At 49.6% G+C, this 14,940-nt stretch overlaps 1 protein-coding gene across 24 annotated transcripts in view; it reads left to right on the top strand.

Annotated features, from left to right (window-relative positions):
* Window positions 1-14,940, top strand: part of RALGPS1 (Ral GEF with PH domain and SH3 binding motif 1) — a 291,129-nt gene that overhangs the window by 271,465 nt on the left and 4,724 nt on the right. For 11 of the 24 annotated variants that reach the window (XR_011999844.1, XM_072748577.1, XM_072748581.1 and 8 more), the window contains 5 exons: window positions 4,542-4,625; window positions 5,945-6,050; window positions 7,868-7,960; window positions 8,142-8,247; window positions 11,044-11,135. Coding sequence is in view for 23 of the 24 variants with exons in the window: in XM_072748577.1 (XP_072604678.1) it covers window positions 4,542-4,625; window positions 5,945-6,050; window positions 7,868-7,960; window positions 8,142-8,247; window positions 11,044-11,135 (481 nt within the window). In the remaining variant the exon portion in view is untranslated. Of the gene's footprint in view, window positions 1-4,541; window positions 4,626-5,944; window positions 6,051-7,867; window positions 7,961-8,141; window positions 8,248-11,043; window positions 11,641-14,940 lie in introns of those variants that run through there. The other 13 variants (XM_072748582.1, XM_072748572.1, XM_072748586.1 and 10 more) reach the window with 3 other exon arrangements.

Genomic DNA, 14,940 nt, shown 5'->3' with positions numbered 1-14,940 from the left:
CAGAGCCTGACTTTCCATCTCATCTAGTTCCTAATTGCCATGAGAGAAAATCTGACCTGTCTTGGATCGGGTGTTGTTCTATCCACTCAGCTAGATATGCACTGCAAATATGGCTCCTAGAGACCCACTCAGTAGATCAAGGACATTGCCGAGAGAGGAGTGAGTGTGTGACTTATAAGCAATAGAAATCCTTTAGCAAGTCCTGCTGGAAGGGATGTCTCAAGGTCCAGCAGAACTCAGAGTGGCAGCTTCCTATCTGTGAATCTTCAGGAAGTAGCTATGACCAAGCTATGGCCTAATGGGATGGCTTCCTGTTAAAAGTTTGCTGGTGCAAGTGGACACTGTCAATGAACAGCATCTCCTGGACACTTCCACAGGCACATTAGTAACTCAAAGGGCCCTGTGCACTTGAGATAGAAGGATGGGGTGGAGGACTCTTTCTGCTAAGACAAGATTACTGGGACCCCAATGTTATTATTATCAAAGACTTCTCCCTGTTCCCCAACAGGGGGAATTTAATCCCCATGATACTACTTAAAGTATACCTAGAAAACTGTTGAGGGGAAGGTGCCTTTCAGACCTGCCTTGGATAGTCAAAATTCTCATGATGCTGTTGGCCTAAGCAGGACTCTGGCTGCTTCCACCTCAGCAGCCTGACCTGCTCTTCCTCTTCCTAGTGTTGTGAGCTTGGGCAAGTCACTCCACCTCTCCAAGCCTCAGATTCTTTATCTGCAAGATGGGGATAAGAATAGTGCTTGCTGGGGACACCTGGATGGCTCAGTTGGTTAAGCATCTGACTCTTGATCTTAGCTCAGGTCTCGATCTCGAGTTTGTAAGTTCAAGCCTCTTATTTGAGTTCCCTGCTAGGGATGGAGCCTACTTAAAACAAACAATAAAAAAAAAAAAATAGTGCCTGCCTGACAGTATTCCTGATTTTCAGGACAAAAAAGCCCTGTGTGACTAGACAAGAAAATGAAAAAGTACTGCTTAGCACATTGCCTGGCATCTATCATTCCCATCATCCTCATCATTCCATCCTCATTATCCCCATCACCACTATCACTTCATCATTCCCATCATCCCACCCCATCATCACCATCATCCCATCCTTATCATCCCTATCACCTCCATCATTCCCATCGTTCCCATCACTCCATCATCACCGTCATCCTATCCTTATCATCTCCATCACCCCATCATCATCATCATACCATCATTCTCATCAGCCCATCATTATCACCATCACCACCACCACCACCACCATCATTATTATCATTTTGTGCACTATTTGAGACTGAAGTGTTCTACTTGGTTGCTAGCCGTACATCTTTCCCAGACCAGACTTCCCATGAGTAGGGTTGCCTGCTGCATCCCTTCTCCCCACTGCTGCCCAAAATCCATCCTCGAGAAGAAACAGTAAAATGGCCTTCCTGAATTACATACCATTCAGCCACATTCTGCTCCCAGCATCATGTTGGAAAAGGTGTCTGTGGTTCCAGAGTGGGACTCTCCATGTCAGTCCAAGAAATCTCCTGATTTTTGAGTTTACCAGGTACCACTGCCCCTTCATTTTGCATTTTCTGGCTCTGAACATTCAAATAACAAATATTCTCAAACAAGGCCATGATCAGATTAGTTTCAGTGGCTGAGGTAGCTGCTCAGGCCACACCATAGTCCCCAACCATCATAACCCTCTTCCAACCCTGCAGGGCTCACCTGGGGAGGAAGGTGGGCCACCACAACCCTAACTATTCTAAAAACTGGCCTTGGGGAAAAGTCACCGTGACACTGACCTCCAAGGCCAGGGTCACTCCCCCAGGTTCCAGGGAAGCAGGCTCTGAATTGCCCCACTGGGAGCAGCTTGACAGACATAGGCCCTCTGCTCGTATTGGAAAGCCATCCCCGCTCTGTGAATACTTACATCTCTATCCCTAATGACAGGCCAGTACAGTGGGATGAGTGGCTTCATCTTCTTGAGCCTCTGTCTCCTCATCTAAGACAGAGTGGGAACAGTACCCCTCACAGAGGTGAGAGGAACAGTGTGTCTCATGGTCAGCAGTGGATAAGTGGCAGCTGCTCTTTAGTGCCAGTCAGCCACTGGAAGATGACTCTAGTGCAGAGACCAGGGGCCAAGGGACCCAGGAAGTGGTCCCACTCCAAGAGACCAGGACCTACGACTGCTCGGGCTGTCCAGTCTCAGACACTGACAAAGCCTGATCAGTGTGAGCTATAGCAGAGGCCCACAGGAGTGGCACCTCTGGGAGGAGAATGCCCAGACACCACCCACAGGGTGCTGGCTCCACATGGAGACCTAGTCCCTGTGGCAGACCCCACACATGGGACATCTCAGCCTCCCTGCGGCCCTGAAAGGTGTGGGAGCAGCTTGGGCTGTAGAGTCAGAACAGGGTTCACATCCTGGCTTATTAGGCTCATGCCTTGGTCAAGTGTTTTCCCATCACTGAGCCTCAGTTTCCCTCTTCTGGGGAAGATAATATGCTTAAAGCTCCAGTGAGATGGTGAGTGTCATGATCTTGCTCATGTGAGCCTACACTCACTGGTGATCTCTGTGCCCCTGCATTATTACCCCCCACCAGCCTGGTACACTGGGGGGCACCCCACACCTTTAGGAAGAACATGGAAAAAGGCTACTTAAAAGACTAGACTTAAAAGACCAGTCTAGTCTTAAAGCTCTCCATTGAAAAGTGTCAGTCATGCAAACACCTATTGAGTGTGCAGCCGTGGACTATCTCAGAAAGGAGAGAAAGGTGGAGGGGAGGTAGAAGCACCAACCACATCCCCCCCTTTGGTGGGACTATTGGTAATGGCAGACAGCCCGCTGTCATCACACCTTTTCCTTGGGTACCAGGGCAAAAAGACTCACAAGAAGAAAGGTGGAGAAGAAGGGGTCAGAGGATCCAGCTCTGCAAACGGAAGCTCCATGTCCCACTCCAGACAGGTGGCAGCTCAGAGCAGGAATCCAGATCAAATGAGGAGATGTCCCCTGGGCACAAGGAATGTCATCCCAGAAAGGTTCACTCTTAGACCCTGCCCCAACTCATAAGAAATTTCTGGTAATGGCTGGAGAGGAAAGCAACCCTGGAGGCAGGCTGAAGGAGCCCTCCGAGCAGCCTGCCTCAGCACGGGGTTATAATATGTTGTGACCCAGTTGTGAGGTACTCAGCAGTGTTGACAGTAACAATGAAAGTCCCAAAGCTTTTCATAATTTAGAGCAGATTTGTTGTTACCTGTGATGTCCTGCTCATCACTGCATTGCAAGCCTTTTTCTGAATGGAGGAGAGGGAGAAGACAATCTGGGGTGTGGGCTGCGAGTTGTTGTGGCAGGGCCTGTGACCATCCTCTGTCACCTAGGGGTGCTGGGGAAAGACTGAGCTCTGTTACATTTGAGGACTTGAGGGCCTAAGCACTTGCTGTGGCTCTTTACCACCTAAGGAGGAATGGCTGGATGGGCAATTGGCCTAGACGGCCATCAGACTCTGACCAGCCCTGAACTTGGGCCTCTGTACCACAGACCCAAGATGGTTATTAAGGACAATTCTTCTCAAGCAGAGGACGAGGGGCAGGGATTCACGTGACCCGACCCCCCTCCCCGCCCCACCCAAAGAGGAACTTGAGCTCACTTCTGCTCTAATGGGCCTGCTGCAAAGAATGAGCCTGGCCCCAACCACCCACCCCCCAGGTGTCCAGTGCCAAGGGGCTGCACGCAGCAACCTAGGACTGGCAGCGGAGAACGGAGAGTGTATTTGCAAAGGCAGGCTTGACTTTGTCTGACCTTCTAAATTGGGTTACATCACTGTTTGGCCAGAGAGCAAGGAAAGCACTGGCCCAGGGAGACACCATGCCGCAGGGGTAGAAGGTGGTTGAGGACCAAGTGGACACAGGAAATCATCCTGCTGAAAGAGGAAAAGGTGAAGAGAAGAGACAGAAAGACAGAAGCCTCTCCGCCCACCCTGTAGGTTAGATTCTGCTTACTCTGGAAACCGCATCTTCCCCAGCAGAGGCTCCCTGCTGGGGGCAACAGGTGGGAGAGGAGCCAGAGGGGTGGCCCACGGGCAGATGGCAGGGGTCTGGCTGGGGCCAGCAAAGGAGAGGACACAGCAAACAGAGGGATTGAGCTGTGCCCTGGTGCATGAAGACGGTGCACATGCCCCCCCAATCCCAGGCCCGACATGCAAGACTGCCCACAATTCCTTCTGTGCGTGCCCTTGTAATTGGACTTACCATGGACTATTTGGGCTGTACGGCATTTTCTATTAAATGTGTCAGCTTCACATTGGGTAAGTGGGTGTGCCCTGATTTTAGTCACACCCTGACACTGATAGAGGCTCTGGGGCTATTGTGTTCACTGGCCTGGCAGTGACAGATATGCCCCAGATGTGTCTGCAACATGACGGAGGAGGTGCAGAAAGAGCTGGGGTTGGAGCCTCCTGAGCTAATGCCCTTAGGGTCCGAGATGCCCTTGCTTCCTCAGAGTGTCTGGTTGTTCCTGGCTCTTGCTAAAACTCACTCCTTTTCCTCTGAAGCAGGGGACGTCTCTATGCCACGCTGGGGCCCAACTGGCGGGTTCCAGTTCGGAATTCTCCCAGAACCCGGAGCTGCGTCTATAGGTATTCATTTGTTCGTGTGCTCATTTACTTGACAACTAGCTCTAGGCTGCTTGTTGGATGCCATGAGCTGTGCTCAAGGCTGCTGGATGCACCAGATGCGGCCTTTACCCCAGTCCATGAGGCTGCTTCCCAGGTCCCTGATGGTCCCAGAGAGGTGGTGGGGTGTTCTGGAAAGGGAGTGCAGGGAAGGCCTCTCTGGAGAAACCACGGGAAGAGTGATAGGAATGAATCAAATACAGGGAGGGGAGGTGTAGGGATAATAAGAGCACCCCAAGCCAGAGGGAGGCAGGAAGAGCAGGGTGGCATGGGTAGTGAAGGAGAGTCAGTGTTGGAAAGAATGAGAGAAGAAAGCGGTGGAGGCTGGGGAAGTGGGGCCCAACCACGGGGTGGGGATGGGGGGTGACAGACAGTGGCGTGACCAGGTCATCCTGGCCGTGGCATGGAGAACCGGAGAGCATGCAGGAGGAAGGCAAGAGTGCCCTCAGGGAGGCCAGGGGACAGCCAACAGGCAGTTGTCCAAAGGAAGAGCTGTTTCTGGACTAAGGTGGGAGGAGTGCAATGGCTGAGGGGCAGTCAGACATACATAGGGCTTGGGATCATTGCATCCTTGGGATTGAATAGGTGGCGGGGGGTGGAGAGGTAAGAGGATAAACCTTCAGGTCTCCACTTCAAGCAGCCAGATGGATGGCAGGGCTGTTCACGGCATGCGGAGGAAGGGCACCAAGAGGAGAAGCCCAGGAGAAGCACCTACCCAGAAAACAAGCTGCCATCCAGGCCTTGGAGCAGGTCTGGGCCAGGGCCTCGCTTGGCTGTCCTTACCTGTAGGTGGCACCCGAAGCCCTGAGGCAAAGGTGCTGAGCTTGTCTGGTGGGCCCAGATCCCCCTGGGCACCCTGCACTCCAGCACCACCTCCCCACTTGATGGAGGCTCCACCAGGCTCCAGCCAGGGCCTGGAGGGGCTACACTGGGGAGAAAGGAAGGTGGAAACGCAGGGGAGGGCCCAGAGGAAGCCACCGCGGAGGTGGGGACCAGGTGGCAGTGCTTCTGGGGCCTGGATGATAGGGAGCACTGTCACCAAGCCTAGGGCCTTGAAGTGCTCAGAAAGGTGAGGAAGGTGAAAGTTTTCAGCTGTGGCCAGTCCAGGGCCACCCTTGTTCAAGCTCTCCATGGCCTCAGGGGCCCCTTCCTGGCATTGCCCCAACCACGTTGCACCCTCTGGCCCAGCACAGCACTGCGGACTTGACGGTGGGGACCTGTGGGGGAGAGGGGCCTGAGCTGGGCCCCGCCAGGGCGGTGTCTGACTACTGGTCTCCCCCTAGCCCCACAGGCCCATGCATCTGTACACTGGGGAGTTCAGCCGCAGTGCCCACCATGGAGGGTCCCCTGAGGAGGAAAACCCTGCTCAAGGAAGGACGGAGACCTGCGGTAAGTACAGAGACACCCCAGCTCTGTGTGGAGGCTGCAGGGGCATCAGAGAGGGCCTACACTCCAGCCCTGGCTGTGCCACTGAATGAGTGTAAGGGCCTCATTTTCTACATCTGTAAACCGGGAGAAAATAGTGCCAACATTCTAAAGGACTGAGCAAGAATGTCACATGCATGGCAGTACATGCAGTGAGCATGCAGTGAGCCAAGGCTGTGACGAGGGTCAGTGGCAGCCCGCAGACCTCTGGGCATTTGGTTGTATTGTCCCTCAGAGGGTCAACACAGCCTGTATGGTAACCCCAGCTGCAGGTGCCCTCTCTCCCTGTGGCAGCAGCATCAGGAGGCCTATGAGGCTCCATTGCTAGTTCCCAGGTCACCTGTGCTGGACCCGCATGTCACTGGCTCCATGACCCGCACCCCTAGCAGGGCCTCAGCCACCTGCAAAGACCCCTGTACTGTTACCAACAGAGCATCCATGCAGGGGTTTTCTACAAACAGCCAGCCTGTGCGCTGTGTCTCCAGGCAGCATCAGCTCCTGTCTGCTCTGCCCTCCCGCTCCCGTCCTGGCCCCTGCTTGCCCTGTCCACTGCCCATGGAACCACCTGAAGATAGCCCTTCCTGCCTGTGCCCACAGTGAAGTTGCCAGGGTGCTAGCCCAGCTGTCACCTTCAGATGCTAGCCTGTGTGCAGATAGGTGGCTCGTGGGTAAGGAGGGTCTTCACCCCAGCTCTGGGCCACACTTTGTCCCTTGAGCTCAGGTTATCACAGAGCATTCTGTGACATGGGGCCCTGTATCTGGCCTGTTGCATGGACCTGCCTGCTTCTCTCCCATACTCAGAATTTAGGGCCCAGTCATCCTGAGCCAGGAAGAGACAGAGTCCCACTAGCAGGGTTTTCCCAAATGCTGGTTGGCCCAGTGATGAAATCAGTCCAGTGGGTCATAACCTGTATTTGTGAGCAATAGAATAGAATGGAAAACAACAGCATTCCTTACATATAATAAAGGTAAGTACTTTTTCATGAAGCTTCTTTCAATTCGACATGTATGTGCATGTGTGTCATATACACCTGTGGGTGTCATCAAAGAGGTCTGAAAGCCGCTGCTTTCACTATTCCAGTGACATAGCTCCATCCAGGATGGAAAAGGGGTCTTGTGGGCTGTAATACAGAACCATCTGCATCTCTACTCTCAACCTTGTTCCTTTCAGGAGAAGATACTTGCTTCACATTTGCAGAACCAAAAGGCTTATTGAAGTGATTTTCCCTAAACTGAGGAGCAGAGCTCTCCTGAAGAGGGAATCCCAGCCTTGCTGCCTAGAGAAACAGAAAGAATACCTGTAGCTTGGCTCTGTTGGCTTTCCCCACTTCTAACCATAAGGACTTCCCAAGTGCTACCATTGAGTCTCAGCCAGAGAACCCCAGCACAGAAATCATGGTTCTACTAGGCTATGGTTTAGCGTGTCTGCGTTTTAAAAATGTTTTTTCCAGGGACCTTCTTGGGGCCAAGTCACCTGCCTTGGCACTGCCTTAAACAGGGTGAAAAAATGAAAGGCTCTCTGAGTAAAGGAGCCAGAGAGGGGATACAGGGCTTAGGGCTCAGAGCTCAAAGGCTCTGGTGAGGGTCTCCCTCCTCCCAGCCCTGGGTAAAAGTGATATTGATGCATGAGGTGCCAGGAAGAGATGAGGCCGGTGAGGGCATTGGTTAGGAGGAAGGGAGCACCCTTCCACCCGTGCAGCTGGATCTGTAATCCAGCAGGGAGGGGAGACTCCACTCCCACCATTTACAGGGTTGCCACTCTGCTTCCCCTTCTTCTGTAGCTGTCCTCATGGACCAGGTACTGGGTCATACTCTCGGGATCCACCCTCCTGTACTACGGAGCCAAGTCCTTGCGGGGCACAGACAGAAAACACGTAAGTCCCACGAAAGGACTCTCCAGGCTGGGACTTCACATAGTGTGACCCGGGGGTAATGGGCGTGGGGAGGAAAACAGGGGAGGTGGCGGGAGGAGGAAGGAACCCTGCCAGACCCAGCTCAGCTTCTTTGGAGAGTGGAGGACGTGGGCTTCCTCGTTATGCTGCTGTTCTTCCCCAGTATAAATCCACACCTGGCAAAAAGGTCTCCGTTGTGGGCTGGATGGTGCAGCTGCCTGATGACCCTGAGCACCCAGACATCTTCCAGCTGAATAACCCTGACAAAGGTAGGCAGCAGGCTGGGCACTGGGTGCCCACAACCTCTCTCTACTCTGTTTTCCTCTCCTGCCAAATGTACATTTTGAAACAGTAAGAACTTTTGGGGCTGCTACCTTCCCTTTGCTTTAGGTTGTGGTCAGAGGGTCCCCTCACTGGGCCACGAAAACTGCTTAGATCGTGGTCAGTGTGTCCACTGAGCAGTGGGCATGGCACACAGCTGCCTTTTGTGGCCTCACCTGTGGCTACTGGAACCCATTACCTTGGAAGCTTTAGCCTCAAGGTCTTGGAATAAATAATATAATGCTGCATAGGGCAGGGACCTCCCATAGGGCTGGGAGAGTCTTGGGTTTTGGAAGATTTCAGGGATGTCCCTGACATTACCTGTTCCATGAGACTCTCACAGTATCCTGGTCTAAGACCAAATCAGAGAAGAGCCATTTTACAAAAGCCCCAACTTTAACTTGTCTGGTCATCTCCCATTTCCTCCTGGTACCATCCTTCCCCCATGACTACATTGGGTGGAAGGAAAGTTCTGGGCACCTTCTTGTCTAGGAGCCCTGTCTACACTGACATTCAGAATAGGCCATCCTATCAAGGAAATGGAAATCAGAAATCACAATGAGATAGCACCTCACATCAGTCAGAATGGCTAAAATCAAAAAGACAAGAAATAACAAGTGTTGGTGAGGATATGGAGAAAAGGAAACCCTTGTGTACTGTTGTTGGGAATTTAAATTGGTGTAGCCACTGTGGAAAAGAAAGAGTATGGAGTTTCCTCAAAAAAAATTTTTTTTTTCCTCAAAAAAATTAAAAATAGGAATACCATATGATCCAGTACTTCCATTACTGGGTACTTACCCAAAGAAAATGAAAACACTAATCCAAAAAGATATTCACCCCTTTTGTTTATTGTATTATTTTTAATAGCCAAGATATGGAAACAGCCTAAGTGTCCTTTGATAAATGAGTAGATAAGAAAGACATGATACACACGCACACACACACACACATACACACACACACTCTAGCCATAAAAATATTACACAGACATAAAAAAGAATGAGATTATGCCCTCTATGACAATGTTGATGGACCTCAAGGGTATTCCACGTGAAAGGAGTCAGACTGAGAAGGACAAATATGATCTAATTTCACTCATATGTGGAATTGCAAAACAACAAAAACCAAATGAACAAGCAAACAAAAAGCAGAATCAGACCTATAAATACAGAGGACAAACGTCGTTTCTAGAGGGCAGGGGTGGGGGGATGGACAAAATGGGTGAAGGAGAGTGGGAGATACAGGCTTCTAGTTACAGAATGAATAAGTTATAAGAATATAGTCAATGGAAAAAAATATATAGTCAATGATATTTTAGTAGAGTTGTATGGTGATCATAGTAACTACATTTGTAGTGAGCACAGAATGATATATAAACTTGTTGCATCACTGTGTTGTATACCTGACACTGATGTAACATTTGGTCAACTACACTAAAATAATAATAATAATAGTAATAATAATAATAATAATATAATAAAGAATAGGCCATGCTTGTCTTTCTGGTAGACCACGTCACATGACAAAACCCTGAAATACCTGGATATTGGGTTCTAGCTGGGCAAAGTCACTGGGACTGTAAAGTCTCCAAGCATCTTCACATCTTCTCAGGAATGTTCTAGTCAAGGTTCAGGTATATAAAAATCACCTGAGGAACTAGTGAACATTCATATTTGGATTCAGTGGATCTGGGGTGGAGACCAAGCTTCTGCATTTCTAACAGGCTCCCAGGTAATGCAGATGCTGCTGCAGTAAAGAGACCACAGGGTTGTAATGTTGCTAGCTGAGAAGTAAAGAAACAGGAACCTCAAAGAGCCCAGGGACTGGAGAAGAGAGGAGCCAAGTTCTCTGCTCTATGTCTAAGTGATTGAATCCATGAATAGCTACACACAGTTGTCACACATCCTGGTCTGGTTGCCTCTGGAATTCCTTCCTGAAGGTTCCAGGATTAGAAGGCCTGGATTAGAAGTCTTTTCCTGAGGAAGTAAAGGCTGTGTCTACGCAAGCTTGACTTGGGGACCATATGGCCGCGAGGACCACAAGCCACTTTTGGGCCTTAGCCCACAGGAAACCACTGTCACCAAGCAGAGGGAAATATGACACAGAGGTTGGCCAGGATCTGTGGATAGAATTCAAGGGGTCTGTGAACCCAAGTGGGGAAAAAAATCATACCTTTGTTTTCTGTGGCCTCTCATGCCTCTCTAAGTATTAAACTACTACAGTGTTCATAACACCTGTGATTTGATCTCCAAAGAAAACCACAGATCCTTTTCTATCACATATAGTTGCAGATTTCTCAGGGGCATCTCTGCTTCTCTCTCTGGAATGACAGTGCAGTGTCAAACATGCCCCTAGATTTTGTTACTGATGCATTACTAGAGAAGCACGTGTAGAACTGTATCACTCAAGTGTTTTTTAGTAGATTGATAGCTATATTTCCGTGGTATTGATCTGCTTTGTATTCTATTTTATGCATTTGAAAACATTATTCTGAGAAGAGCCCACAGGCTGCACCAGAATCAAATGCATCATGGCCCCCCCAAATGGTTAAGTGGCCTGGTCCACAGATGCAGCCCAGAGGCACCAGAAGTTCTGCCTCTGCAAGCCCAAGCTTACCTTGGGCTGTTCCTGACCTTCCTTGGTTTAGTTAACCTAAGTTCACATTTATCTTCGTGCCCTAGTCACAGGCAGGCCTTCCCATGGGGCCCTCCCTCTTCCTAACCAATGGTTTCTCTGCCCGTCAGGCAATGTTTACAAGTTCCAGACTGGTTCCCGGTTTCATGCAATACTGTGGCACAAGCATTTGGATGATGCATGCAAAAGCAACAGGCCTCAGGTAAAGTCACCGAAACCCTGCTTGTCTCTTGAAATATCCTCTCCCACCCTTGGGACTAAGGGTACATAGAAAACAGGACTCATTCCTTCCCTCAGAGCCTATCAGCTATGCTTCCAGGCACCCTTTTTTGATCAACCTTTCTCCGTGAGACAGGGCATCCTCTGCTCAAGCTTAGAACTAAGCCTGGCTCCAGACAAGAACTGTGGATCTGATCCTTGTGTATTTCCCACTAAAGGAAACACTGCAGAAACATCCACTGGGCACAGTTAGGTGGCAAATGTGGTATCGCCCCAGTGATCAGGAGAGAGCATCTATTTAGACCATCTCCCCTCCAAAGTTGATTCATGGAAATACTCCAGACTGACAAAAGGGCCTCTCTGCCCCAAAACCTTTAGGAATAAAAATATTAGCTAATATTGAGAGCCAAATAAGGCTGCTGCTCAGTGTATCTGCGCCGGGCCCAGGACCAGGCATTACAGGAAATGCTTTACGTGTGAGAATTGGCCAAATGCCCGCAACACCCCTGGGAGGTATGTTTCTCTTACTGTCTCCTTTTTATGCTGAGGACACTGAGGCTCAGAGAATGGCAGACACTCATTCAAGTTCCCAAAGTTAATGAGATCTCACCCCCATCTGTCCTGCACTGGAGTCTATACTTGTTGCCCCGAGCTCCACACTTTCTCGCACTTCCCAGAGGACCTTCAGCTTGCTCAGCCTCCTGCAGCTGAGCTAAGGGCTTGGAAGCACAGCCTGGCCATCAGGCTTCTGAAAGGCATGGCTGCTCCAGCCCTCAGCACCCAATGGGGCAGGCTGGATGTTGCTGCCACTGGGAGTCAGGTGGGAGGCATTTGGCTGCTCTTGCCAGATTGGTGCTTCTATCCCTAAGTTTTGCTGTCCATGTCCCCCAGTGACCAGCCAGAAGAGGGCACTGCCCAATGGGTCCCTCTCAGGCTGGGGATAGAGCAAGCACCAGCTTTGGGTGGGTAGCAGCTTGGAGGCACCAGCCTGGAGGTGTGAGGGGGCCTCAGCAAAGGCTGGTTTACACTAGGCCTTTGGGTCTTGGGAGAATGCTGGGGACAGCACACAGACTTCTGGGTCCTTTAGAATGGTTCTCGGAAATCAGAGGGAAGTCTCAGTTTGGTCCTCTTCAGGATTTTCATCTGTCATGTCCAATGACTACATAGGTGACAAGCTGGTCAGATTATAGATGATGGGAAGCTAGAAAGCAGAATTAGTAGAAAGTTCTCGACAAATTAAAATAGTAGGAAAGTCTGACAGAGGGAAAATGTGAGATACTACAAAGAAGCTCAAAATAAACTGCACTTGAATCCCCTTCCTCACCTATCTGCCTGCTAGGAATTTGTCCTGGTGATAGACTCACACGTGCACACAAAGGTGTGTTCCCTGCAGAGGCACCTGGCTGGCTCAGTCAGTAGAGCATGCGACTCAATCTCAGGGTTATGAGTTCGAGCCCCATGTTGGTCACAGAGATTACTTTAAATTTTTTTTTTAAAAAAGCAAAGTGTAGAGCATATGTAAGAGTGATCTCATTTGTATTAAAATACATGAGCATATTTATAAAGTGTATGTTTGTCTCTGTATGTGAAATTCCTAAAGTGTATGCAAGGAAGTATAATTCCATGGGGTCTAGAGCATATATATATATATATATATATATATATATATGTTTTGTTTTGTTTTTTTACACTAAACAAATGTAATTGCTCATCTCCACGACAGGAAGGAAGGCCGAGGGTTTTGGTGGACAGTCACCTCAAGGTGATGCAAAGTAAACAAGGCCTCAGGTCACATTAAGAGAGGAAGAGCACCCTGACCTTTCCCGAACTAGTCACCCTGAGTGTGTCTGGGGCTCCGAGTGCCATTCTTAAGAGCACCGGAGCTCACCTACCACACACAGGTGGGCCCCCTGACCTGTGAGTGGAGGCTGGCAGTGCTCAGGGACTGACAGCTCTGAGGTGGGCCCCCAGGATGGCGGGGGAGGTGAGGGAAACACAGCCTGAGGGTCTGCCCCTTGGGGTCTGCCCAGAGACAACAGCCTCAGCACTTTAGCAGCCCCAGCTGGGAGCATCCTTGGTTGTCCTTCACAAAAGCCCTTTGTTTCTCGCTGTAGGGTATTGTGGGGTGGAGGTCATCAGAGGGTGGCAGCAACGCCACAGCAGGTAACAGGAAACTGGGTCAAACCGATGTGACAGCGCAAGTGTTTGGTCAGAAAGACAAATAGATGGAATTTCATATATGGCAAATGTAGTATGCCATGGCAAAGTTTTGCAACTTTTAAGAATTTTGTTCAATTTTTAGGTCTAGGGGAGGGGGATCTTTTATTTCTTTTACTTTTTTTCCCTTTTTATTTCGAATTTACCTTCAACCATATATTCCTGCTCTACACTGTACTTGATCATAAAAAGTTGGCAACAGCAAAATAGTACACACAACATTTTATTTAAATAAAGCACAGCACATCCCTGTGATGGCATGCAGATTTCAAATAATGAAAGAAGTCACAGAAATGCATCTACCCCCATGGACAAGCTCAGTGACTAAGATTAGTTTTCTTTTTTGTGGACTTGCATTTCTCAAAATTGTACTAACACCAAATACACTTGAACCGTATTGATAAGGTCAGTAAGGCGTAAACCACAGCTAGAAGACCACCACTCTCAGCTCCCTGCCCACCGAGCCTAAAGGCCTCAGAACACCTCTCTCCCCGAGGGGCCTCTTCCTAATTCTGTGTGCCTCCCATCTGCCTGAACCTCATAACCACTTTCCTGATTTATTTACTGTTCCTTTAAAATGTTATCATGTGTATTTGATTCCTTAATGTATTGTCTGGGGTACCTTTTTTTAAAAAAACATTTTTTAAAAATAGAACCATAACTGGATATTTTCTTCTGTGACTTGCTTTTCTCCTACAGTGTGTTCCTGAGATTCATCTGTGTCAATGTGTATAGCTGTCATTCATTTGTTTGTACTGATATATATTTTTTTTTATTAATTCTTCTGGCAGTGATCCCAGGAATGATTTCCTGCTTTTTGCTATTTTGAACAGTACTGCTGTGACCATTCTTATAACTATCTCCTGGTGGAAGGAGATACATTTTTTCCAATTCATCACCTTGACCAAATTGACACCAAGATGGATTTATTTTTGATGAAATTGCTTCTCATCAGATCCCCTGGAACCCTGCAGCAGTGCCGGGTTGGGGAGCCTGGGGCTGGGGGCAGCTCTGAAAGGTGAGGGAAGCACCCTGACCTAGAGCTGGCAGTCTCCTCAGCAAGGGGAGCTGGGATTTTGTCCTGGGGACACAGCTACGGGAAGGTCTTGGGGGTCCTGTCATCCTGCTCACTCCTCCTAGTGCTCCTGCTTATCAGTTCCTGCCACCCCCTCCCCACCCACCCCTACCCACTGGTTTTCCTTCCAGAGGCTTGTGCCCATTCCTACAGAATTTACCCCCTGTCCGCTCCAAGTGCAGTTTTATTTTGCTGCCAGGCTTAAGTGAATGAGAGCGTGGGCTCTGGGACCTTAGCCTCGCATTTTACTCGAAGTGGGCTTCCCCTCTCTAAGCCTCAGGGTCCTCATCTTTGTAATGGGGACATTTCCAAAACCTGCCTCTTGGGGTGTCGGGAAAACTGAAGGACATGATGATGTCAAGTGCCTGGCAAACAGCAGCCACTTGACAACAGTGGCCATTATTCTCGCGAGGCCCTCTTTCTCACCCAACCAGCTCATTCGCAGACTCGCTGGGAAAGACCTGATCCCTTCCCTTAGGGGCACCCCTTGTCCCAT

This window comes from Vulpes vulpes, chromosome 2 (genome assembly GCF_048418805.1).
Source record: "Vulpes vulpes isolate BD-2025 chromosome 2, VulVul3, whole genome shotgun sequence".
NCBI lineage: Eukaryota > Metazoa > Chordata > Mammalia > Carnivora > Canidae > Vulpes > Vulpes vulpes.
Note: the sequence above shows the minus strand (reverse complement) of the source record. Positions and strands in the feature narration are given on the sequence as shown.